This window comes from Pseudorasbora parva, chromosome 6 (genome assembly GCF_024679245.1).
Source record: "Pseudorasbora parva isolate DD20220531a chromosome 6, ASM2467924v1, whole genome shotgun sequence".
In the NCBI taxonomy this organism is placed as follows: Eukaryota; Metazoa; Chordata; class Actinopteri; order Cypriniformes; family Gobionidae; genus Pseudorasbora; species Pseudorasbora parva.
Window position 1 is genome coordinate 42,841,503 of NC_090177.1, and position 23,611 is coordinate 42,865,113.

The 23,611-nt window shown below is 39.1% G+C and overlaps 2 protein-coding genes across 4 annotated transcripts; both read left to right on the forward strand.

Moving 5' to 3' along the window:
* The first annotated feature begins 2,246 nt into the window (after positions 1–2,246).
* Positions 2,247–11,612, forward strand: adtrp1 (androgen dependent TFPI regulating protein 1). Its single transcript, XM_067447388.1, has 6 exons — positions 2,247–2,482; positions 2,584–2,733; positions 5,318–5,419; positions 5,581–5,696; positions 5,785–5,945; positions 10,493–11,612. Exons 1-6 carry the CDS (start codon positions 2,309–2,311, stop codon positions 10,516–10,518), a joined length of 729 nt encoding a protein of 242 aa, XP_067303489.1. The 5' UTR covers positions 2,247–2,308; the 3' UTR covers positions 10,519–11,612.
* Positions 11,613–12,096: 484 nt separating this feature from the next.
* Positions 12,097–23,592, forward strand: ptpdc1b (protein tyrosine phosphatase domain containing 1b). 3 transcript variants are annotated; one of them, XM_067447389.1, is made up of 10 exons: positions 12,097–12,431; positions 14,079–14,113; positions 14,429–14,603; positions 16,512–16,592; positions 16,689–16,807; positions 16,963–17,100; positions 18,143–19,185; positions 22,928–23,110; positions 23,182–23,292; positions 23,368–23,592. In XM_067447389.1, the coding sequence occupies exons 2-10, from the start codon at positions 14,104–14,106 to the stop codon at positions 23,452–23,454; spliced, it is 1,947 nt and encodes a 648-aa protein (XP_067303490.1). In that variant the 5' UTR covers positions 12,097–12,431; positions 14,079–14,103; the 3' UTR covers positions 23,455–23,592. The 3 variants fall into 3 exon arrangements, with proteins under 3 accessions (XP_067303490.1, XP_067303492.1, XP_067303491.1); XM_067447390.1 differs by lacking the exon at positions 12,097–12,431 and having other exon boundaries at positions 13,354–14,113; XM_067447391.1 differs by lacking the exons at positions 23,182–23,292; positions 23,368–23,592 and having other exon boundaries at positions 22,928–23,171.
* Positions 23,593–23,611: the final 19 nt, after the last annotated feature.

Below are 23,611 nucleotides of genomic sequence, written 5' to 3' on the forward strand. Positions count from 1 at the left end.
GGAAAATGTTATATTTAATTATTATGCACATTACCAGGTTATTATTAATATTATACTGTATGAAACAAAAAACACATAAAGGAGAACAGAATTCACCTCTACAGGAATTAAATCACATCAGAGCTTTATGTAAAGTTTCACCAACACAAGAGAGGGAGAGACTAACACAAACAGGGGAAGCATGCATCAGTGGCATTAGCACAACAACAACAAAATCTCTTTTAAGAATCTTTCACTTTTCTTGTTTTCAATTAACCAGATAGATTTGAGAAATGTGTCAATTTAAGAAATGTGAAAGTAAGCTGAGTTAGAGAAGTTTTGCTTATGAAATCAGTTTTCCAAAAAAACCATGTAATTCATTGACGTATTAATTGTACCTTTATAGTAATCAAATATATATATACAGTGAGGAAAATAAGTATTTGAACACCCTGCTATTTTGCAAGTTCTCCCACTTAGATATCATGGAGGGGTCTGAAATTGTCACCATAGGTGCACTGTCAACTGTGAGAGACATAATCTATTAAAAAAAATCACAATGTTTGATTTTTGAACTATTTATTTGTATGATACAGCTGCAAATAATTATTTGAACACCTGAGATAATCAATGTTAATATTTGGTACAGCACCCTTTGTTTGTAATTACAGAGGTCAAACGTTTCCTGTAGTTTTTCTCCAGGTTTACACACACTGCAGGATGGATTTTGGCCCACTCCTCCGCACAGATCTTCTCTAGATCAGTCAGGTTTTTGGCCTGTCGCTGAGAAACACTGAGTTTGAGCTCCCACCAAAGATTCTCTATTGGGTTTAGGTCTGGAGACTGGCTAGGCCACGCCAGAACCTTGGTATGCTTCTTACAGAGCCACTCCTTGGTTATCCTGGCTGTGTGCTTCAGGTCATTGTCATGTTGGAAGACCCAGTCTCGACCCATCTTCAATGCTCTAACTGAGGGAAGGAGGTTGTTCCCCAAAATCTCGCAATACTTGACCCCCTGGTCATCCTCTATGTCTCAAACATATATGAAGATACAAACTATTCCAAAAATTATTAGTTTTTTCAAATTGGAAAAATAAATTGATCAGTTTCATCCTTATTCTCACAAAAAGAGCAAGAACTGTCAACATTCATATATTTTGCCACAGTATCATTCACAGGATATATATTTCATGTAATATCTTAAAATGAACTTATTTAGTATTATTGGGAATGCAATACTTATTTATTCTGATTTTTTTAGATAGTATTGTTTTATTCTGAAGAATTTATTGAATGCTTATTTTTTTTGTTACGTATACTTATTCCATCTAATCAGACGGGAAGGAATCGCTTCATGAACTGCATTATATTCTTTAAATGGCAAGGGGAAATTATGAATACACAAATTCTTTATAAGACAAAAAAATACCAGATTTATTGAAAATTGAAAGAATCTCTGTTAAATTCCTGGTAAATAAACCATGCGAGAGGAATCATTTTTGTATTCCTAATCATTATATCGGAGTTGTTCCATATAAAGGTTTTATGTGGTGAAAAATTAACATAACGAAAATGTAACTTCCCAGCAAGAAGAGCCTGCTGATAAAATTTACACAGTGCAACTGGCAATCTATTAGGTAAGAAGTAAAACAAAACAAAAACAAGGAAGGCCACTAATATGAAACGGAGAGAAATGACATGATGGGGATGGGAATAACAGGATGTGGAGTAATGGGATGCTGGAGGAGTGGACAAGAAGGTCCCTGAACTGCTTCCTAATAAAAACAAATGCTGCTTTGAAAATGAGTTTGAGGGATAGTTCACGCAAAAATGAAAATTATCATTGGAAGAGGATAATTACAACTTGTAAGGGCCTGGACATTTTTTATTTTAACTCTGATTGTATTTGTCTCAAAGAAGGATTTCATATACACTTAGGAGGGCTTGAGGGTTATAGGATCATTTTTATTTTTGGGTGAACTATCCCTTTAAAAACACTAACTAAACTTTCAAATATTAACGATTAATTTTCACTCTATGATGTTGCGATATGTATGAACGATATTATGCTTTCACTCTATGATGACAATTTGCAGTTGGCTGCCATTATAAAGCTTGTATTAGCCAGGACATTTTTTTTTAACATAACAGAACTCAGATTGTGTTAATCTAAAAGAAGAATGTCATACACACCTAGGATGGCATGAGGGTGAATAAATTATGGGATAATTTTCATTTTTGGGTGAACTATCCCTCGCTAACTCCAGAGGATGGCAGTAGCGCAACCGTCAGGCTGCCGGTAAAATCCAAAGAAGAAGAAGGCGACGACCATGGCTGCCATCGCCACAAGAACCGGACCAAAGGTGTGCCTGCTGGTTCATCTGCTGATTTTCTGCTGGTATTTGTTCACTATCTGGAGTAACTGCACCCTACAGACCTCCGACAAACACCCGGGTGTGCGCTCATACGGAGGCCGCTGGAAGTACCTGACCTTCATCAATCTGGTAAGAGAAGCCCGGCAGAATCCGTCAATGTCACTGCTGTCAGTCAGGTGTGAGCGCGTGTTCATAGCACACCTGTGTGTTTGTGTGTGTGTTTCTGGCAGGTACTGCAGGCGGTGTTTTTCGGACTGTGTGTGTTAGTGGATGCGATACACACCGCAGTGCCAGTGAAGCAGACCCGGAGCGGGACTCCTCTGACCCTCACTAAAGCCAGAGACTTTTACTACACTGCCCTGGCGTTTCCTGTCGGGACTGTGAGTAACCTTGACACCAAAGTCCGTTTTACACACACACACACGCGTGACCCTAGAGCACAAAACCATGAAACATTCTTGCATTCTTGCATCTTGAAAATTCACAGAAAGTTTAAGTTTTTTTTTGTCCATTTTAATTATGTTTTAGAGAGTATCCAGGGTATTTCTTTGAATAAATGCCGTTTTTCATTTTTAGCTAATTTATTAAATAATTTTAAATATTGCAGAGACATTTGAGCATGACTAGGTGTATTTTTTGGAAAAGACCAAATACATATGGTTTATATTAAAATATAAATATATTAAAAAAAAAAAAAAACTTGGGTAGCACTTTATTTTACAGTGTCCTTGTTACACATCATCCATGTACTTACCAGTGATGCCAGTAACGCGTTACATAGTAACGCGTTACTCTAATCTGACTACTTTTTTCCAGTAACGAGTAATCTAACGCGTTACTATTTCCAAACCAGTAATCAGATTAAAGTTACTTATCCAAGTCACTGTGAGTTACTATTTTAGTCATTTTCCTTAGTAAAAACCGACAGCTTATCAAAATTCTCAGCCCGAGTCCGGCTGGAGCCCGTGTTTTTTATTTATTTATTTTACTTTTTACATTGTTGCAGCCATTAAAATAGTTCAGTTTTGTTTTTAATGTCAGAGTAGTTATTTTTCGTTTCGTTTCTTTTTTATCCTTATTTAGAACAATGTTCAGAGCAATTTTTTGTTTGTTAAAAATTAAAACTTTAATTTAACAAACAAAAATTGCTCTAAACATTTTTCTAAATGAACTCAATAAAGAAATGAAACGAAATATAACCACTTTGACATTAAAAACAAAGTAGGCTAGTTATTATACCACCATAAAGGCATTTCTGACGAGCTGAGGCAGGCTGGTAGATTAGCCTATTGCTCGCAACGGTGCTCAAAACAACGAAACGGGCTACACAATCTAAAAAAAAAAAAAGGACATGCAGGTTGTCTTATAGCCTACCTTAGACTTCAGCTAAATTAATATAAATCCGATCTTCAATTCCCGCGGTATAGCCTATGCTCATTTAACGGAGTTTACATCAAAGCAAAAGATTCTAGCATTTTATTCAGCAGCCCATTTCAAATTCAAAGATCGCAATATGAGAGAGAGAGCGACCTAAGCACTGGTAAGATCATTAGTCTCATTAATTTATATTGAAGATGATTGTGTTTTGTGTGACTTATTTTAAAGTTTCATTAACGGCCATTTGCGTTGGCTTGCTTTACTCATTTGCAGCGATGTAGCAGTAGCACCGTCATATCTATCTGACTACACCATAACACGCTCTCACACATTTATTTCTTAATTATTTGCCAGGAGTAAAATTTACACAAGTGGTTTAAACAACCAGATATATTTACATTTGTCCGGTTTAGTTTGAAATGCTTTCATGCACCTTCTGAATCGGTTTGTTTGAGTGATCAGAATTAAATACGTCTCGAAAGACTCTCGGAAGGCATTTAGGCCTAACGTTACTCCTGGTCATTTAGCAATCCGATAGATACCTGCTCAGAGAAAACGAATGAAGGAACCGGTTGTAAAAAGGCCATAACTCTAGCAGCTGCACTGAAGAAACGGACTCTTTAACCCTGCGCGAGCCATTTCTCGACAGTGGCGCAAGCTATCATGGTCTCATGTTGTTTCCACCAGCACATCTCATTGTTCATTTTAATTATTAAAATAAATATAAAACGAAGGAGAAGCCTAAAAAAGGGGCGTAAAAAAGTCGGGACCGTCAGGCTCGGGCATAAATGCAATAAAGTGTGTTGCCAAAAACGGTTGTCATTTCTATTTTGAGGCGGCAGGGGTGTTGTCGGCAACTCCTGAATGTAACTAATAAAGTAACTTGTAATCTAACTTAGTTACTTTTAAAATCAAGTAATCTGTAAAGTAACTAAGTTACTTTTTAAAGGAGTAATCAGTAATCAGTAATCAGATTACTTTTTCAAAGTAACTGTGGCAACACTGGTACTTACCATAATAATAACAACAGTAAATTATGCATAAATTCAACCAAACCCTAATCCTACCCTAACCCTATAGTGAGAGCATGTTGTTAATTCATATTAGATTACTTAAATATATTTACACTGTAACAGACACCTTACAATAAAGTGAAAACAAAACGTTTTTATGAATTTTAAAAGTTTTAGTTTTTCCCAGTTTTAGGTTCAGTTTTGTAATTTTGAAAGTGTTTCTGACATGAGTATGTGAATAACTGACAAATAACATGACAATAACAACACAAATTATGTTACTGATAGGTTTAAATGTATAGGAGGAGAGTGTATCTTAGATTACCATTTCAGTTTTTCACCAATAGTCCAATATATTTTTAAAACGGTATTTCATGCATCGTACAAATATTTAATGCCGTCTCAACATAAGCATCAATATGAGCTCTTAAAATAACAATAGTAGAACTAGAAGATTGCTATTTAAAATAGTTTATTATTGTGTGAAGTGACAAGCCTTAGATATCAGTATTTGGTGCTTTATTGCTCAAATACTAATGTTACAGTTGAATTTATTGATCATCTTTGCTTGCAGTTTGTGTTTGCTTCCTTCTGGACTCTCTACACTTACAACCGAGAGCTGGTGTATCCCAAAATTTTAGATGAGATCATTCCCATCTGGCTGAATCATGCAATGGTGAGAACATTATTTAATATTATATACTGCAGTATTAATTGACCCTTGAATGCATGTGCACAGCCTCAGTATAGATCTCATTTAATGCAGGATGGACACATGTTTCAGGATTGTTTTTCAGCAGACGCATGTTCACGGATGATTTGTTTATTTTCCTCCAGCACACAGTGATCATGCCTTTGCTTCTGGTTCAGATGTTCCTTCAGAATCACAAATATTCCAGTCGCACAAAAGGGATTTCCGCTTTGGCTTTATTTGCTGTCCTGTATTTGTTATGGTAATCTCGCTTACATGGATCTTTTTGTCTCTTTTTATGTCTCTTATTACCAGACCTCCATTCATGTGTTTTTATGCTTGTGTCTCAGGGTGTTGTGGGTGCGCCATGCTTCAGGGATTTGGGTGTACCCGATCATGGGTCACTTAAGTCCCGTTGGATTGTGTCTTTTCCTGGGAGGCGCATCCCTCAGCATGGCTCCTCTTTACCTGTTAGGAGAGAGGCTCAACCTCATGATGTGGAGCACCACAGGTGAGAAACTGACCAAACGGCCATTAGACGGAGCTATCTTTTAAAAAGCGATGATATTTAACAGTAACTGGTGACTTTAAACCATTTTAAAAGCTACTGCTTTGCTTAAAGGTGTAGTTCACCCATAAAATTAAGAGTTACTCACCCCCAGCCGTGCATGACTTTCTTCAACTGGAGAGAATTTAAGGTTTTAGGTGAAAACGTTCCAGGATTTTTCTCCATCTAATGCAAGTGAACGGGGATCATCGCAGTCCATTTTTGACTGTCCAAAAGCAGCTTTAAAGGCCACCACACGACCCCACGAATAAGGGTCTTCTCTTGAAATGACAATCAACAAACCCTTGAACAAGCCCTTAACCCTTAACAAACCCTTAAAATGACAATCAGTCATTTTCTGGAGAAAGAAAACAACTGTACTTACTTTTTAACTATTAATGTTCGCCTTGGTCCAGCTTTGCAATGCTCAAGACTCATGACTTCACCTCCTTTATGACCTACTGTATCGATGCTGGGAAGGTCACGCTTGACGTAGGCAACAGGAACCGCCTCATTTTGAGATGTTTTTGAGAAAGAAATGTATTATCTGACTTGCATGTACAAGAATCAGGAGTGCCTCAAGGAAGTTTACTTTCAGTAACACTTTTTAGTATTAAATGAAAGGTATTGTAGGTGTTATGGGATCTAATATATTCTGTGGTGTATATGCAGATGATGTGTGTATTTGTTATAAAGGCAAAAAATGAACATAATTGAGACGTTGACTGGTCAGTACAGAACGGCTTTCAATTTTCTAGGTCAAAAACCGTATATATGCATTTTTGTCTTTTGCAGTCTATGCACTTACAGTGCCTTGCGAAAGTATTCGGCCCCCTTGAACTTTGCCACCTTTTGCCACATTTCAGTCTTCAAACATAATGATATGAAACTGTCATTTTTTTGTGAAGAATCAACAACACGTGGGACACAATCATGAAGTGGAACGAAATGTATTGGATATTTCAAACTTTTTTAACAAATCAAAAACGAAAAAATTGGGCGTGCAAAATTATTCGTCCCCTTAATTTAATACTTTGTAGCGCCACCTTTTGCTGCGATTACAGCTGTAAGTGGCTTGGGGTGTGTCTCTATCAGTTTTGCACATCGAGAGACTGAAGTTTTTGCCCGTTCCTCCTCCAGAACAGCTGGAGCTCAGTGAGGTTGGATGGAGAGCGTTTGTGAACAGCAGTTTTCAGTTCTCTCCACAGATTCTCGATTGGATTCAGGTCTGGACTTTGACTTGGCCATTCTAACACCTGGAGATGTTTATTTCTGAACCACTCCATTGTAGATTTTGCTTTATGTTTTGGATCATTGTCTTGTTGGAAGACAAATCTCCGTCCCAGTCTCAGGTCTTTTGCAGACTCCATCAGGTTTTCTTCCAGAATGGTCCTGTATTTGGCTCCATCCATCTTCCCATCAACTTTAACCATCTTCCCTGTCCCTGCTGAAGAAAAGCAGGCCCACACCATGATGCTGCCGCCACCATGTCTGACAGTGGGGATGGTGTGTGTTCAGGGTGATGAGCTGTGTTGCTTTTACGCCAAACATAACGTTTTGCATTGTTGCCAAAAATTTCAATTTTGGTTTCATCTGACCAGAGCACCTTCTTCCACATGTTTGGTGTGTCTCCCGGGTGGCTTGTGGCAAACTTTAAACAACACTTTTTATGGATATCTTTAAGAAATGGCTTTCTTCTTGCCACTCTTCCAGAAAGGCCAGATTTGTGCAGTATACGACTGATTGCTGTCCTATGGACAGAGTCTCCCACCTCAGGTGTAGATCTCTGCAGTTCCTCCAGAGTGATCATGGGCCTCTTGGCTGCATCTCTGATCAGTCTTCTCCTTGTATGAGCTGAAAGTTTAGAGGGACGGCCAGGTCTTGGTAGATTTGCAGTGGTCTGATACTCCTTCCATTTCAATATTATCGCTTGCACAGCGCTCCTTGGGATGTTTAAAGCTTGGGAAATCTTTTTGTATCCAAATCCGGCTTTAAACTTCTCCACAACAGTATCTCGGACCTGCCTGGTGTGTTCCTTGTTCTTCATGATGCTCTCTGTGCTTTAAACGGACCTCTGAGACTATCACAGTGCAGGTGCATTTATACGGAGACTTGATTACACACAGGTGGACTCTATTTATCATCATTAGTCATTTAGGTCAACATTGGATCATCCAGAGATCCTCACTGAACTTCTGGAGAGAGTTTGCTGCACTGAAAGTAAAGGGGCCGAATAATTTTGCACGCCCAATTTTTCAATTTTTGATTTGTTAAAAAAGTTGAAATATCCAATAAATTTCGTTCCACTTCATGATTGTGTCCCACTTGTTGTTGATTCTTCACAAAAAATTACAGTTTCATATCTTTATGTTTGAAGCCTGAAATGTGGCAAAAGGTCGCAAAGTTCAAGGGGGCCGAATACTTTCGCAAGGCACTGTAGATCCAGAGCTTCTTTTGGATAAAGAACCTATAGAAAAAGAGATTAAATATTTAGGACTTAATTGCAATAACAAACTGAATTTTGATAACAATCTAAACAAACCAATTCCTCATATAAAATTATGCTGCGAAATAGATGTTTTAAAGCAATAGATATAATAAAAGTGCTTAAATGGGAGTGGAGTACTCTTGAGACTTTATAGGACACTTGTTCGATCAAAAATGGACTATGGGAGTATAGTTTATGGCTCTGCCAGGAAGTCATACATCAAACTACTGGACACAGTACATCTTACAGGATTGAGACTTGCCCTAGGAGCATTTAGGACCTCTCCAATTCAGAGCTTGTGTACAGGATCAAGAGAACTATCACTATTTAACAGAACTATTTAACTCAACTATGTATGAAAGTACACCCAGCATATCCGTCAGTCTTTCACATCTGTATGAAGCCAAACCCAGACATCAGTCCTTTTGAAATTCGCTTGGAAAATATGAACATTAATCTGGATTTTCTAACATTGACACGCATCTGTGCCCTAGACTAACACTGAACATTAACAAACCAACCATCATCATGAACCTGGTTCAGTATTTTTTTTTTAAATCTGGATATAAGATGCAGCTTACCATCCATCTCAAGATCCATCTCATGTACCAGTGTACCCAAATGGATCAAAGTCAGACAGTCAGGTTTCTGCTGCTGTTGTGCACTCGAGCCCATCTGTTCGCGCATTTGTTAGCACTTTATTTTAATGAACTGTATTTTTTTATGTTATTTAAAGAACGGGTGTTAATGTGCACCTATAAGTGAGTGCACAACATGCATACACTCTGATTATTACACACACATGCCAAATAATAAAAATAAAAGATTTCCTCTCTAGAAGCATTCAGTCTTTCCGTTCGTATGTAAATAGTGAATTCGACATGGTGTAACACCCAAAACACACCCATGACTTATTAAGAGACGAGGTACACCCCTTTTGGACCATGCGCCCGGCCTGTGACAGTTTTTTTTCCGTTGTTAAACAAACAAAAGTGGATTCGGACTAAGTGCACCTTTGCCATGCGCTTCAGTCCGTGGCCTGACTGCATTGTGGCAAGTGTAAAGTTTGGTGGAGGGGGGGATTATGGTATGGGGTTGTTTTTCAGGGGTTGAGCTTGGCCCCTTAGTTCCATTGAAAGGATCTCTTAATGCTTCAGCACACCAAGACATTTTGGACAATTTCATGCTCCCAACTTTACGGGAACAGTGGGGATGGCCTCTTCCTGTCCCAACATGACTGCGCTCCAGTTCACAAAGCGTCGGCCCATAAAGACATCTGACCTCACAAATGCACTTCTAGAAGAATGGTCAACAATTCCCATAAACACACTCCTAAACCTTGTGGAAACCCTTCCCAGAGGAGCTGAAGCTGTTATTATGGGATGTCATTTAAGTTCATGTGCATGTAAAGGCAGACGTCCAAAACTTTTGGCAATATAGTGCGTGTCTGATTTTATATATTGTATGTATTTTAAGATTATACTTTAAGATTTTAAATGTATTCAAGTGATTGTAATCAATTATTTTTAGATAAACGTTAAAACTGTAGATAAATATAGCCATTGATGCTGATGTGTTGTTAAATCGTGAATAAATAAATAATTTACAGCAATGACTATTCAACTTTTGGACCGCACTCCTCCACACTTGTAAACAATGGGGCAGTTCTTGCCGTATGACGTACTGTATGCATGTTGGAAAGGTCACGCTTGACAAGCTGATGGCTAAAGTATATTATTATAATTCAGAAAATGGCTGGGGTCTTGGGAAGGCCTTTAAAGCTCCTTTTGGACCGTCAAAAATGGACTACAGTGATCCCCGTTCACTTGCATTAGATGGAGAAAAATCCTGAAATGATTTCCTTAAATCATGTTTAAATCATGGGGTGAGTAATTAATGAGGAAATTTTCATTTTTGGGGTGAACGATACCTGAATATTTAGCTAACTATATTTTTTGCGCTATCAGAGTGTGGTAGACTTTTGTTGTTATGATCCATACTGACTGTAATTTTTCTCTATAAGGGAATCAGAAGAAGAAAAGGAAGTAAATGTCATCTACTGGAATCCGCATTAACCACGTAGGTCTCAATACCAGCCAAACAAAACATTTTACAGGGAACAAACGCAACAGATGAAGTGATTGCTTGTGTTTTTCACAAGAGGGGCTTAATTCACCCCAGCATACATACCGAAAGAAACTAGAACACATAAGTGCATACATACAAGGTATGTATACTAATAGTTTTATTCAATTTTCTCTTTTGATTTAATTGTGTGATGTAAATGAAAATCAGCTGCACTTACAAATTAAAATGCTGTATTTGTAATTTACAAGACTGAAATATCCCAGAATGCTGTGTTGCTGTATGGTTAAGGGACAGTTAATACTGAGCACTTTTCCTGAAGCTGCTGACCAATTTTCCTGATAATATTCAATTTAATTTCTATGTTAGCGTCTAACTGTGCATCTAATGAAAGCGATGAGGCGTTTTATTAATTGAATAAACTAATTTCTAGAATAATCATGAGCTGAGTTTGAGGGCTTCTTGAATGAGGCGTCATCCTGCGTAAACTCACGTAATCTCACCCGTGAAGCCCTTAATGTGATTTTCCAGCTTTACCGAGAGTTTGATGATGGACTTTATTGGAAGCAAGTAAACCCAAGTAATCTGCCTCCTCGCTGTAAGGTGCATTTCATTATTTCGTTGACATATGCACAGAAATGGCTCTGCAGTAATGCTTTCAGTGGCATTTCATGGACTCTGAAAATGTTTTTTTTATTGTTTTGTCACCTTGTTATAAAGCAGAATAGTGTTACATTGTCATTACAGTGTATTATGCTGTTTGTTTTGTTTTTTGCATTTTAATATGCGTGTAATCTTATCTTGTTTGCATTAATCAAAAACAAATATTGTAGAAACACCCGAAACAGAAAGGACTAATCCGTTTTCTGATGTTTACAAGGTCACGAATATGCAAATGATTCCTCCGTTGAAATATGGCACTTGTGGAAAATGTGTGATGATACACCTAAGAGGGCCAATCAGGGTCACCGTTGCTGCTCTACACAATGTATGATTGTTTATGTCATTTATGTCCTCTACTCATACACAATAAATGCTCAGAGCTATTCTTTTATTCAGCTAAAGTGTCTTGGTGTCTTTAAATATGAATCATCTCCCTGCATCACAGCCAGCACTGGCTCTTGATGCTGATGTAAATGTGAAGCAGTACGTCAGCTGTTTATTAACTTCCTACTTAGGAGACTCTCCTTTAATCAGATTTGCTGTAAGTCGATCAGTTTGCAAAGCTTTGAGAGCCTCACCTCATTTTCAGTTACTGGGTTCAGTACGAAGCTGTATTGACCTCTTTTTTGCTCAAAATTGAAGGCCGTAAACGAAAAGAAACTGAATGTTTGCAATATGTTGGTCTGGCTCAATTTGTGCAGTGTTTATCTACTCCAGGTTTGAACAAAGGAGAAGTTATTTTACACTTTTGCAGAGATTCTGATCGATCATAGAAGGAAATTGTTTTCCCCTAATTTTCTTTCTGGAATTAATTGTAAAATAAGAGTTGAAACAACTGCAGATAGAAGCAGTGTGCGCTGAGGTCAGGGGCCAGAGAAATGGGCTATTTCAGGAGTAAGTGGATTAGTTGGTAAATCTTGGGTGAGTCTCAATAGCTGCTTTATTCACTCTTTGGCCTGGTGTGACTGCTTGCATGGCAAAAGAACAGCAGCATTGACTTCACCTCAACCCAAACGCTCGCCATTTGAAAATGACCAGGATGTACAGCTTATCTGGATGGATCCATACGTTTCACACAGAGAACGAGATTGTGCATCTGTAAAACAAATGATAAAGAGGCATTTGCTTTTTACTCTAACATCAAGTTGTCAAATCTGCTGAGGATTCAATGGATCGCAGAGAGAGAAAAGTTCATTTTCTCTAGCAGTGTTTGGGTGAGTAATCACAACTCGTTATTTCACATGATGGCAAAGGATTCGCGACGACTTGAATGTCTCTGAACACTTTGTGCAAGGAGAAAATAAAAGGTGGCTTTATAAAATGAGAATAAAGTGTGTATGAAGACCAGTTGAAAAGCCTTGGATTCCTGGAACTCCCATGGAGTTAGTCTTTCTTCCTATTTTACACACAGAATGAAACGTGATTTTGTGGCTTTTCATGGCACACTACCATCCCAAATTTACTGCATCCAGATATTTAACTTTTTAGGAGGTTTTATAGTAAACATTACTGTAATAGCTACAATATTTTATTTTAATCAACATAAATTTTATGCAACATTATAAATACCACAATGAGCAAAATGTGTAATTTTCACATTACACTAATGAGAACTGAGGAAAAATTGTTCTGATTGTCACAATGCAAAAAATCATAAGACTTCAAAACTTTGGTTACATTGAGATTTTTTAAAGAAAAAAAACACTTATTCAGCAAGGACATTAAATTGATCACAAATGACAGTAAAGACAAAATTACAAACGATTTCTATTTCACAGTAATGTTTTCTTTTTTTCTGTTCATCAAAGAATCCTAGGGGGGGAGTACAGTTTCCATAAAATGTTTTCAACACATATGTTCAACACTGATAATAATCATAAATGTTTCTTGAGCAGCAAATCCTCTTATTAGAGTGACTTCTGAAGGATCATGTGACACTGAAGACTGGAATAATGATGCTATTGCCATCACTGGAATAAATCGCATTTTACAATATTCAAATAGAAAACTAGAAAAAAAGCCATACTATCACTGGATTTTTGACCTAATAAATGCAGGCTTGGTGAACATAAGAGACTCATTCTTGACTCACGTTTGAACAGCAGTCTGAGCTTAAAAGATATACACTCACCTAAAGGATTATTAGGAACACCATACTAATGCTGTAGCCCATCCGCCTCAAGGTTGTGTGTGTTGTGGCTTCACAAATGCTTTGCTGCATACCTCGGTTGTAACAAGTGGTTATTTCAGTCAAAGTTGCTCTTCTATTGGCTTGAATCAGTCGGCCCATTCTCCTCTGACCTCGAGCATCAACAAGGCATTTTCGCCCACAGGACTGCCGCATACTGGATGCTCTTCCCTTTTCACACCATTCTTTGTTCACCATGGATCTATCATGCCTTGTTACCACTGTGCAGGCTGGTGGTGGTGTAATGGTGTGGGGGGTGTTTTCTTGGCACACCTCACAAAGCTCGAATCATTTCAAATTGGTTTCTTGAACCTGACAATGAGTTGACTGTACTAAAATGGCCGCCACAGTCACCAGATCTCAACCCAATAGAGCATCTTTGGGATGTGGTGGAACGGGAGCTTCGTGCCCTGGATGTGCATCCCACAAATCTCCATCAACTGCAAGATGCTCTCCTATTAATATGGGCCAACATTTCTAAAGAATGCTTTCAGCTCCTTGGTGAATCAATGCCACGTAGAATTAAGGCAGGTGAAAGGGGGTCAAACACATTAGTATGGTGCTCCTAATAATCCTTTAGGTGAATGTATACCAGTTTGTTAAATTGTTTGCCAAGGTTCTGAAATGACTTTGCGAGCTGTAGTGCTAGTTGGTTCTTCCTGTGCCCAAACAGATATTGCCATGGAGGAGGGTGTATCATGGACTTTGGTAAGCAATGACAAATAGTTACAGCCACAGTGTAGATCTGTTGTTTTAATAGGCAAGTAGTAACCATCAGAATGATTTTACAATGTGTTCTTCTAGAGTCCAACTATCATCTTGCCTTTTTTAAAGGCATTTTGATTTCATGCTGTAATCAGTAAAGCAACAAGGATTTATGCATCTACTAGACATCCATATTGAGCCAATCTCATTAGTTAGCGAATTGTTTTTGCTCACCTGAGTAGAGTAGAAATAGATTTCAGACAGTCTTTCCCTAATACGAAGTGACTCGACTCTTAATATATGATTTTCTTTTTAAAGTGACGGGTTCCCGGGTTCCCAGAGCAAAATACACAATGGTTGGAGAGGCACTGCGTTATGTCATTCCCTGCCACATGCAGTGCTCCATGGGATGTGGAGGGCAGGCCTGCAAATATGAGGACCCTTCGCACTGGAGCGAGGACAGTCAGGCCATCAGAGGAATCTACTCATCCTGGTACACTTACACGCTTCAATTGTGGTCTTCAAATATAAAGCCTTTGGACTAGGGGTGTTACGATTCGGTTTAACAACGATTTCGATTCGTATCGCGAGTTAAGGTTGTCGATACGATTTAAGGACGATATTGGTTTATTTAGAACGATATGATCCGAAACGATTCAGTGACTTGAAATCGATTCAGTAACTTTTTAGCCAAAAATTTAAATCAGTGACATATTTTTTTTTAGTCGAATTGAATCGTTGTTAAAACGAATCGTTACACCCCTACTTTGGACACTTATGGGAGTTTTTTTGCCTCTTACCTCGATTTCGCGCTGCATGTAAACGCATTAACCTGCTTTATGTCAGCTTACTGAAGTGTGCATGTGTGATAGGTGACAAAAACGCAAACGGAGCAGATTTAAACACATCCAGACAGAGCGAGCTAACGTTTTGCATGAAATAAGGACATACATCACAAACGCAGACTCGTTTAAGACCCAGAAAATTGTAAAGATGTGTTATTCTCATCTCATTCAGTCAAAACGCTGCATAATGGCATACGGGATAATATGAGCCGTAAATCTCCCACTGACACGCTTTATTTAACATCACACCTGACGTAACATTTGGAAAACTCAGAGTCAGATACGGACATTATTATTATTGACGTCATTACAAGGAAATAACCTGGTTAATTTTATTTTATTAATAAAGTCATGTAAACGCGGTGTACTTGCGATGCCAGTTTACTGGTTTGCAGGTAAACGGGGAAAACTGGTTACTTCAATAAGCTGATTTTTTGAGTTATCAGCTTACAGGTGTGTAAGCACACTCACTGTTGGCATGTTGCTATTTTGAGGAACTGAAAACGACTGTGCCATTGACCAGCAAAAACCTGCTGTAAAGTCAATAGTGCAGTATTTTTGTGTTATTTAAAGGCCGTGTTAGTAACGTGCGCCTATAGGCAGGTGCACAATGCACATACACTGATTATTACACACACATAACAAATATCAAAACCAAAAGATTTCCTCTTTGGAGAAGTGTTCAGTTTTGCCAGTTCTGGCATGTAAATAGCGAATCCGCCATGGTGTGTAGCCAACTGGCTTTTAAAGGGAATGGGAGATGAGACTTAGTTGCAAAACACACCCATCATTAAGAGGTACACTGCAAAAAATGCTTTTCTTACTTAGTATTTTTGTCTTGTATCAAGTCAAAATATCAAAAAATTCTTACATTAAGAAACATTTACTAGACAAGTAAAACATTATTGTCTTGTTTTGGGAAAAGTTTTTTCTTAAAATAAGCAAAATAATCTGCCAATGCGGTAAGCAAAATAATCTTGTTTTCTGTTTGAAATGTGATTATTTTGCTGACCCCATTGGCAGATTATTTTTCTTATTTTAGGCAAAAACTCTCTTAATTTCAAGTCATTTTTCCCCAAAATGTATTTTTGTTGTCTAGTAAATATTTCTTGTTTTAAGAATTTGTAGATGTTTAAACTAGAAACAAGACAAAAATACGAGGATTTTTTTCAGTGTACACCCCTTTTGGGCCATGCGCCTGATGCGCAGACTGTTCTTTCCACCGTTAAACCATCAAAACTGGATTCGGACACGCCATGTGCTTACCATGCACTCAGACCGTTAAAAATTAGGCCCTTTGGGTGTGACTATGAACAGTGAACCTATATCTATATATTCTGCTGAGATTTGTCAAAGCATGTTCATTTTTCCTTATTAAATGCCAAACAGAATTCCTAAAATAATGAAAGTCGACATATAATTAAACGCCTGTTTTTAAATGCCAAAAATTCAGCTTCAAGATTTTTCTTTTTTGAAGTGACAAAAGGTTTATCAGCTTTATCTAGTTTTAATAGATTAGTTGTTAATTAATGGTTCCTTTTTGTCTCTTTTTCTAGGATCACTGATAATCTGCTCGCCATGGCCCGCCCTTCCTCTGAAATTATTGAAAAATTTGACATAATAGACCAGTTTTTGAGGTAAACCCGAACACCTCAACTAGAAGTGCCTTTAGAAAACTGGTTCTGGGTTGTGCGTTTGGTACACTCTTGTAAGTCAATGTTTTTTGTGTTAAGATGTGGTTTGAAGACTGTTATTAACCTCCAATGTCCTGGCGAACATGCCAGCTGTGGCAACCCGCTTGATCCCAAGAGTGGCTTTACTTACCGACCGGAGACGTTCATGGAGGCTGGCAGTGAGTAACATTCAATTCTGCCAAAATCAGCTTTCCTGTGTAATGTGACATAAAGAGGTTAAAGAATCTTCTTAAAGTAATGACGCGATAACATAGTAGCTGTGGTTGTTCTTATGCCTTCAAGTTATAAAGCTACTCTTGTTGCTCTATTGTAGTATATTTCTACAACTTTAGATGGAATGACTATGGTGTGGCGTCTCTCACGTCAATCCTGGATATGGTGAAAGTCATGTCTTTTGCCATTCTAGAAGGCAAGATCGCGGTTCACTGCCATGCGGGGCTTGGCAGAACAGGTACAGTTCTGTTTTGTATGTTGACAGTATATTTTGATGAAAGTGGAGCAGTGGTGGCATCCTTTTCGAGGTGATGTGGCTTATAGGCTTAAGACGCTAAAGGTGGCTGGCAGCTTTAAGCTATCATTATTGTGTCCTCGAGCAAGACACTAAACCTCAGGTAACTCCAGAGGGATTGTCTCGGATAGCGCAAGCATCTGCGTAAGCACTACAAGGCAAGATATTTTAACAAAGAAAGAATATTTGGTAACATTTTAATTTTACAGTGTCCTTGCTACACATTTTACATGTAGTTAATATAGTAATAACTACACTGCAAAAACTGTTCTTCTTACTTAAAACTTTTGTCTTGTTTCTAGTCTCAATATCTAAAAAAATCTTACATCAAGATACATTTACTATATAAATCAAATGACATAAGATATTTTTCCTTGTTTTCTTAAAAAAAAAAAAAAAAAACAATGAAGTGAGTTTTTGCTTAAACAGGCAAAATGATCTGCCAATGGGGTGAGAAATATAATCTTATTTCTGATTGAAATCTTGTTTCTTGTTTCCGTCCCAAACAGAAATAAGATTATTTTTCTCACCCCACTGGCAAAGAATTTTGCTTATTTTAAGGAAAATCTCATTTAATTTGGATTTTTCTCCCCAGAAAACAAGAAAAAATATATTATGTCATTTTACTTATCTAATAAATGCATCTTGATTTAAGAATATTTAGATATTTGGACTGGAAACAAGAAAAAAAAACTTAAGCATTTTTTGCAGTGTATAAATTGTGCATAAGTACATGCATAGTGTAAGTATATGTAGTTAATAAATAATACGTAGTACTTAAATGTACAATTACACTGTAAGATGGACAACTTAAAACTAATGGACTATTTTAACTACAAATACGTTAACCTCATGTCTTGTTTTGGTAACAATATTTAGTTTCCTAGAAAGTAAAGTACTGAAACAACCTAGCCTCAAACAAAATGCAATGTTGTGGTATGTATGATAGCTGGATACTAACTCTTTTTGCACATTTTTGTCATAGGTGTGTTGCTGGCCTGTTTCTTGTTGTTCACCACACAGATGACTGCGGATCAAGCCATTCTGTTAATCCGAGGCAAACGCCCAAACTCGATCCAGACTAGAGGACAGCTCCAATGCGTCAGGCAGTTCGCTCAGTTCCTCGTTCCCCTAAGGAACCTGTTTGCTAACGCTGAGCCTAGAGCACCGTCTGTCACTCTTTCACAGTATTTAATGCGGCAGAAACATTTACTGCACGGATACGAGGCTCGGCAGCTGAGGTACGTGCCAAAGCTCGTTCCCCTCATCTGCAAACTTCTGCTGGACATCGCAGAGAACCGTCAGGTTATTGAGGAGGACATTGTCGAAGTTCCCGACATCACACCTGTGGTAGAGAAAGTGTTTAATGAAAACGCGACATACCAGTTGAATCAGCAGATTTTGGGAAATGGGGTGACTATGATCAGGCCACGTCTTCCTGGTCTACCCAGGGCCAATCGAGACAACGCACAACCTCTTTATTACGTCCGTAAGAGCCTTAGCTACAGTGATTCGGACCTCCGGAGGTTAGCTGCCTCTTTAAACCTCTCAGATAACCCTCTCGGTGTTTTAGCCTGTATCCACTCATCTACCATCAGCGATCAGATGGGACTTTCCCAGAACTATGTCCCCCCTTCTCTGGGGACTTATAAGGACAATCCTGTTTACAGCTCAACCAGCAATATATGGGAGCTGAAAACACTGATGGACCAGACAGAAGGATCTCTACTGCTCAAAACCAGAAGGCAGTCTGTCCTGCAGCGAAGCCGATCTCTGGGCGTTTCGGACGAGAAAGACTCCACAAGCATCGCCAAAATGCTGTCATTCTGGAAGAAAGACCACAAGCAAAGTTCTGACCCTGACGAGAATAAAAATATTAATGAGATAGACCATTCAGAGGTGCCTGTCATCACTGTCCAGTCCGAGTTGTCTCTGGAGTCACGCCGCCTCCTGGTGGCTCAGTCCCTTGCGGTGGACCTTGAGAAGGACGGAGAGAAGGAACACATTCAGAAAATGGCTACATGGCAGGTATAGGTGCTTATGTACTAAGAATCATAACTATCTAGGGTGTGAGTTAGGAGCTTTAGAACAAACATACACTAGATTGCCAAAAGTTTTGGGAGGCCTGCCTTTACACACACATGAACTTTGTTGCCATCCCATTGTTAATCCGTGGAGTTAAATATGGAGTCGGCCCACCCTTTGCAGCTCTAACAGCTTCAGCTCTTCTGGGAAGGCTTTCCTCAAGGTTTAGGAGTGTGCTTATGGGATGTTTTGACCCTTTTAGAAGCGCATTTGCGAGTTCAGGCACTGATGTTGGACGAGAAGGCCTGGCTCTCAGTCTCCGCTCTTATTCATCCCAAAGCTGATCTATCGGGTTGAGCTCAGGACTCTGTGCAGGCCAGTCAAGTTCCTCCACATCAAACTCGCTCATCCATGTCTTTATGGACCGACGCTTTGTGAACTGGAGCGCAGTCATGGTGGGACAGGAAGGGGCCGTACCCAGACTGTTCCCACAAAGTTAGGAGCATGAAATTGTCCGAAATGTCTTGGGATGCTGAAGCATTAAGAGTTCCTTTCACTGGAACTAATGGGTCCTGCACACTGTGCGATTTTTAAAAATCCTTTGCGAATGTCCCTTGTCAGACTGTACGAACATGACCCCCTATGTAAGCCATGTCACACTGTAAGATCTCAGTTGGCATTAATGTCAGACATGCACGATGGTGAAGGCGCGCTAAAAACGGACGCGCACAAGAAAACTCGTCCAGAGTTTTTATATCATCAGTGAATGACGCGTTCGGTGACGGTGAGCTGCATTACACGCGGGACTGAAATGCTGGCTACAAAGAAATCTCTAGCTCTCGTTTCGTCATAGTTTGTCTTGAAAAACGGAAATATTTGACTGTTGTCGTAGGAGAAGTCACACTGCAGGATTCTGTGGCTAATCTTCTGACACTGCCAGAATTTTGTCTGAGGTAAAATTTGATCGCAGCGCTCATTAATCGGCTGCCGGTGAACATGTCAAACTAACGACCAAAGACGTCAGATTTTAGCCTAGGATCAGAGGAATCTTTTAGGATTTGCTAAATTTGTCTCAGACGGCCAAAATTGCACAGTGTGCACCCGGCTTAAGGGGCCAAGCCCAACCCCTGAAAAAAACACAAAAAATCCCAAAAAAGCAAAATCCCCCCTCCACCAAACTTTACACTTGGCACAATGCAGTCAGGCAAGTCCCGTTCTCCTGGCAACCACCAAACCCAGACTCGTCCATGGGATTGTCAGACTGAAGTGTGATTGGTCGCTCAGAGAACACGTCTCACTGCTCTAGAGTCCAGTGGCGGCTGCTTTACTCCACTGCATCCCACGCTTTGCATTGCTCTTGGTGATGTAAGGCTTGGATGAGCTGCTCGGCCATGAAAACCCAATCCATGAAGCTCTCTACACTTGAGCTCATCTGAAGGCCCCACGAAGTTTGGAGGCATGTAGCTATTGACTCTGCAGAAAGTTGGCTACTTCTGCGCACTGTGACCCTCAGCATGCGCTGACCCCACTCTGATTTTACATGGCCTTCCACTTCATAGCTAAGTTGTTGTTGTTCCCAATAGCTTTCACTTTGTTATAATCCCACTAACAGTAGGCCGTGGGAATATTTAGTAGTGCGGAAATGTCAGGAATGGACTTATTGCACAGGTGGAAACCTATCACGGCCCCACGCTTGAGTTCACTGAGCTCCTGAGAGCGACCCATTCTTAGACTAATGTGTGTAGAAGCGTCTGCATGCCTAGTGCTGGATTTATACACCTGTGGCTGTGGAAGTGATTGAACACCTGAACTCAGTGATTTGGAGGGGTGTCCCAATAATTTTGGTAATATAGTGTACCTCTAGATACAAGTCTTCCTGTTTACCACTTCTCCGCTATTCAGAAGTTTGGCTCTAGTGGTCTAGTTCTTGTTCTGGTTTTGGCAAAATGCACTTTATTTTACTTTATGTGAACTTACAGCAGTGGTTCTCAAACCTGCCCTGGACTCCCCACCAGTGCACATTTTACATGTCTCCCTCATCAGGGGGAGAATTAATCAACTCATCAGTATAGCCTGCAAGACTTAAACTGGGTGTGTCTAATGAAGGATAATGGCTTCTTAGTTTTTCTTAGTTCATAAATAGTTTCTGAGAGAAGTTTATGAGAAACACATTCATTTATTCTGACCAATCAGCGCCTGAGCAGGGGTATATAAGCAGCTGCTTACCTCTGTCCTACGTACTACTGTCCGGCATCCCTTCGCCTCCCAAACTGAGCCTTCTCAGTTGGTCACCCCTAAAGCCAGAAAAGCAAGTTCTAGGAGGGCACTTCGGAGACCGTGTAGTGCTTTGAATGCGATTAGTAGTATCTTGTATTGAATACGGAAGTGAAAGGTTATTTAATGGAGTCTGCATATGATAGGAGTAATGTGGGAAGATTTATTTTTATATGTGAGGACCCGTACTTCTAAATATATTGGATCTTATTTATTTATGTATTAAGCCATAGAAAAGAGAATTACAGCCATAAAGGGATGAAAGCATGAACTAGGGGCTCAGCTTTGCTGACATTTAAAAACAGACGTACTTGTCTTAGTGCTGTGAGGATGAGAAAGTCGGAATGGAAACATTCAGGAGGACAAAACAAAGGTTACGAGATGACAAATACACTTGAAGTAGAGTAGTGACCACTGTCTCAAGCAGCTTTGAAATGAATGGAAGATTCACTGCAAAAAATGCTTTTCTTACTTAGTATTTTTGTCTTGTTTCTAGTCTAAATATCTAAAAATTCTTACATTAAGAAACATTTACTAGACAAGTACATTTACATTTTACGTGTATGCATTTGCCAAACGCTTTTATCCAAAGCGACTTGTGTTCAAGGTACACATTTTACATTATTGTCAGTTCTTGCTTTCCCAGGGAATCAAACCCATGCCCTCGGTGTTGCTAGTGCCACGCTCTACTGGTTGAGCTACAGGACAGCATCATATTAAAATTGAAAAAAAGTTAAAATTAAGTAAAAATTGTTGTCTTGTTTTGGAGAAAAATAACTCAAAATGAAGAGAGTATTTCTGCTTAAAATTGTAAGCAAAAACTCTCTTAATTTTAAGTAATTTTTCCCCAAAACAAGAAAATTACTTTTGTTTGTCTAGTAAATACTTTTTTTTTTTTTTTTTTTTTAAAGATTTTCTAGATGTTTGGACTAGAAACAAGACAAAAATACTAAGTAAGAAAAGCATTTTTTTGTTGTTGTTGCAGTGTTCAAAACTGGTCTGTAATTTGCATGTCAGAAAGGTTAAAGGTTTCTTTAGGACAGGGGTGATAGCAAGCATTTTTAATTTCAGAGGAACAACACCAAGACAGAGTAGTTGGGAAATGAAAAATGAAATGGGCATAACAGGTAAATAACGATTACATGAACATGTGAAATGAATGCTGCTAAAAATTCAGCACCTTCTCTGTTTGTTTAGTTCATTAAAATGCCTAGCCAAGTTGCTAACCCACAGGTCAGGGGTTAATGTGGCCTGGCATTGACAAATCTGCATCCCAGTCCTTTCAATAGCTTCAGCATGTGAAGTCTTAGTCTGCCTCCTTCCCATCCATCCTCACTGTCCTGCTGAAGAAAGGCAGCTCTTCATACAGGACCTAGCTGTTGTCTTATCTGGCTAAAAACAACAATCTATTCACATATTAGAAAAGCTTTCTGAATGCAAGATTAGTACATATGTTCATTCTTTCCTGCAGACCGATCTCAATCGCCAGGGTGCGTGGGAGCGACTGTGTTTGGAAAAAGACCCGTTTATTCTGTCTGGAATATTGTGGTCCTGGCTGGAGCAGCTGAAAGAGCCAATCATCTCAGCTCATGATGTCCACAGGCTAGAAGAGAGCAGTCAGGACCCCACCACTGTCCTCAACGGCCTAGATAGGGTAAGATTAACAACAGGCATTATACTAAATGGAACTCCATGAACTAAATCCATTCTTGTTACCAACTTTAGGCTTCGAGAGAAACAGTGACATGTATTCTGGACTGTTTTGCTCATTTATTCACAATACCCGAGGAAGTCGAGAGCGCTTTTCTGGAGCGAGCAGCAAAAGCTTTCACAAAGGTACTGTCTGTCATTCTAAAGTTATGCCCGAAATACTTACAAGCATACTTGTATTCACTTCGGTTCTTTCTTCAGATGAATAACACAGACGGCGGGAAGAGTGTCTTGAAGCTTGTTCTGCATAATTTGAGGTCGGCTGCCATGAACGAGTTTGAGGTGTAACAAAACCTAAATGAACACCTTATCTACAAAGATAATTAGTTAATTTACATCTTTGTCCATCATCAAAGAAAGGCTCTTCACATCGGTTGCTTCAGGTTCTCAGTAATCAGTGAAGCTTGGTACAGAACTGAAAAGCGGTGTCATGGGAGAGCGGTGT

Coding starts and splice junctions, on each gene's coding strand:
- adtrp1 (XM_067447388.1), top strand. CDS start 2,309: ATGGCTGCCATCGCCACAAGAACCGGACCAAAGGTGTGCCTGCTGGTT. Junction 5,697..5,784: donor GCTGTCCTGTATTTGTTATG/GTAATCTCGCTT, acceptor CTTGTGTCTCAG/GGTGTTGTGGGTGCGCCATG. Junction 5,946..10,492: donor CATGATGTGGAGCACCACAG/GTGAGAAACTGA, acceptor TTTCTCTATAAG/GGAATCAGAAGAAGAAAAGG.
- ptpdc1b (XM_067447389.1), top strand. Junction 23,111..23,181: donor TCCTCAACGGCCTAGATAGG/GTAAGATTAACA, acceptor TACCAACTTTAG/GCTTCGAGAGAAACAGTGAC. Junction 23,293..23,367: donor CAGCAAAAGCTTTCACAAAG/GTACTGTCTGTC, acceptor TTCTTTCTTCAG/ATGAATAACACAGACGGCGG.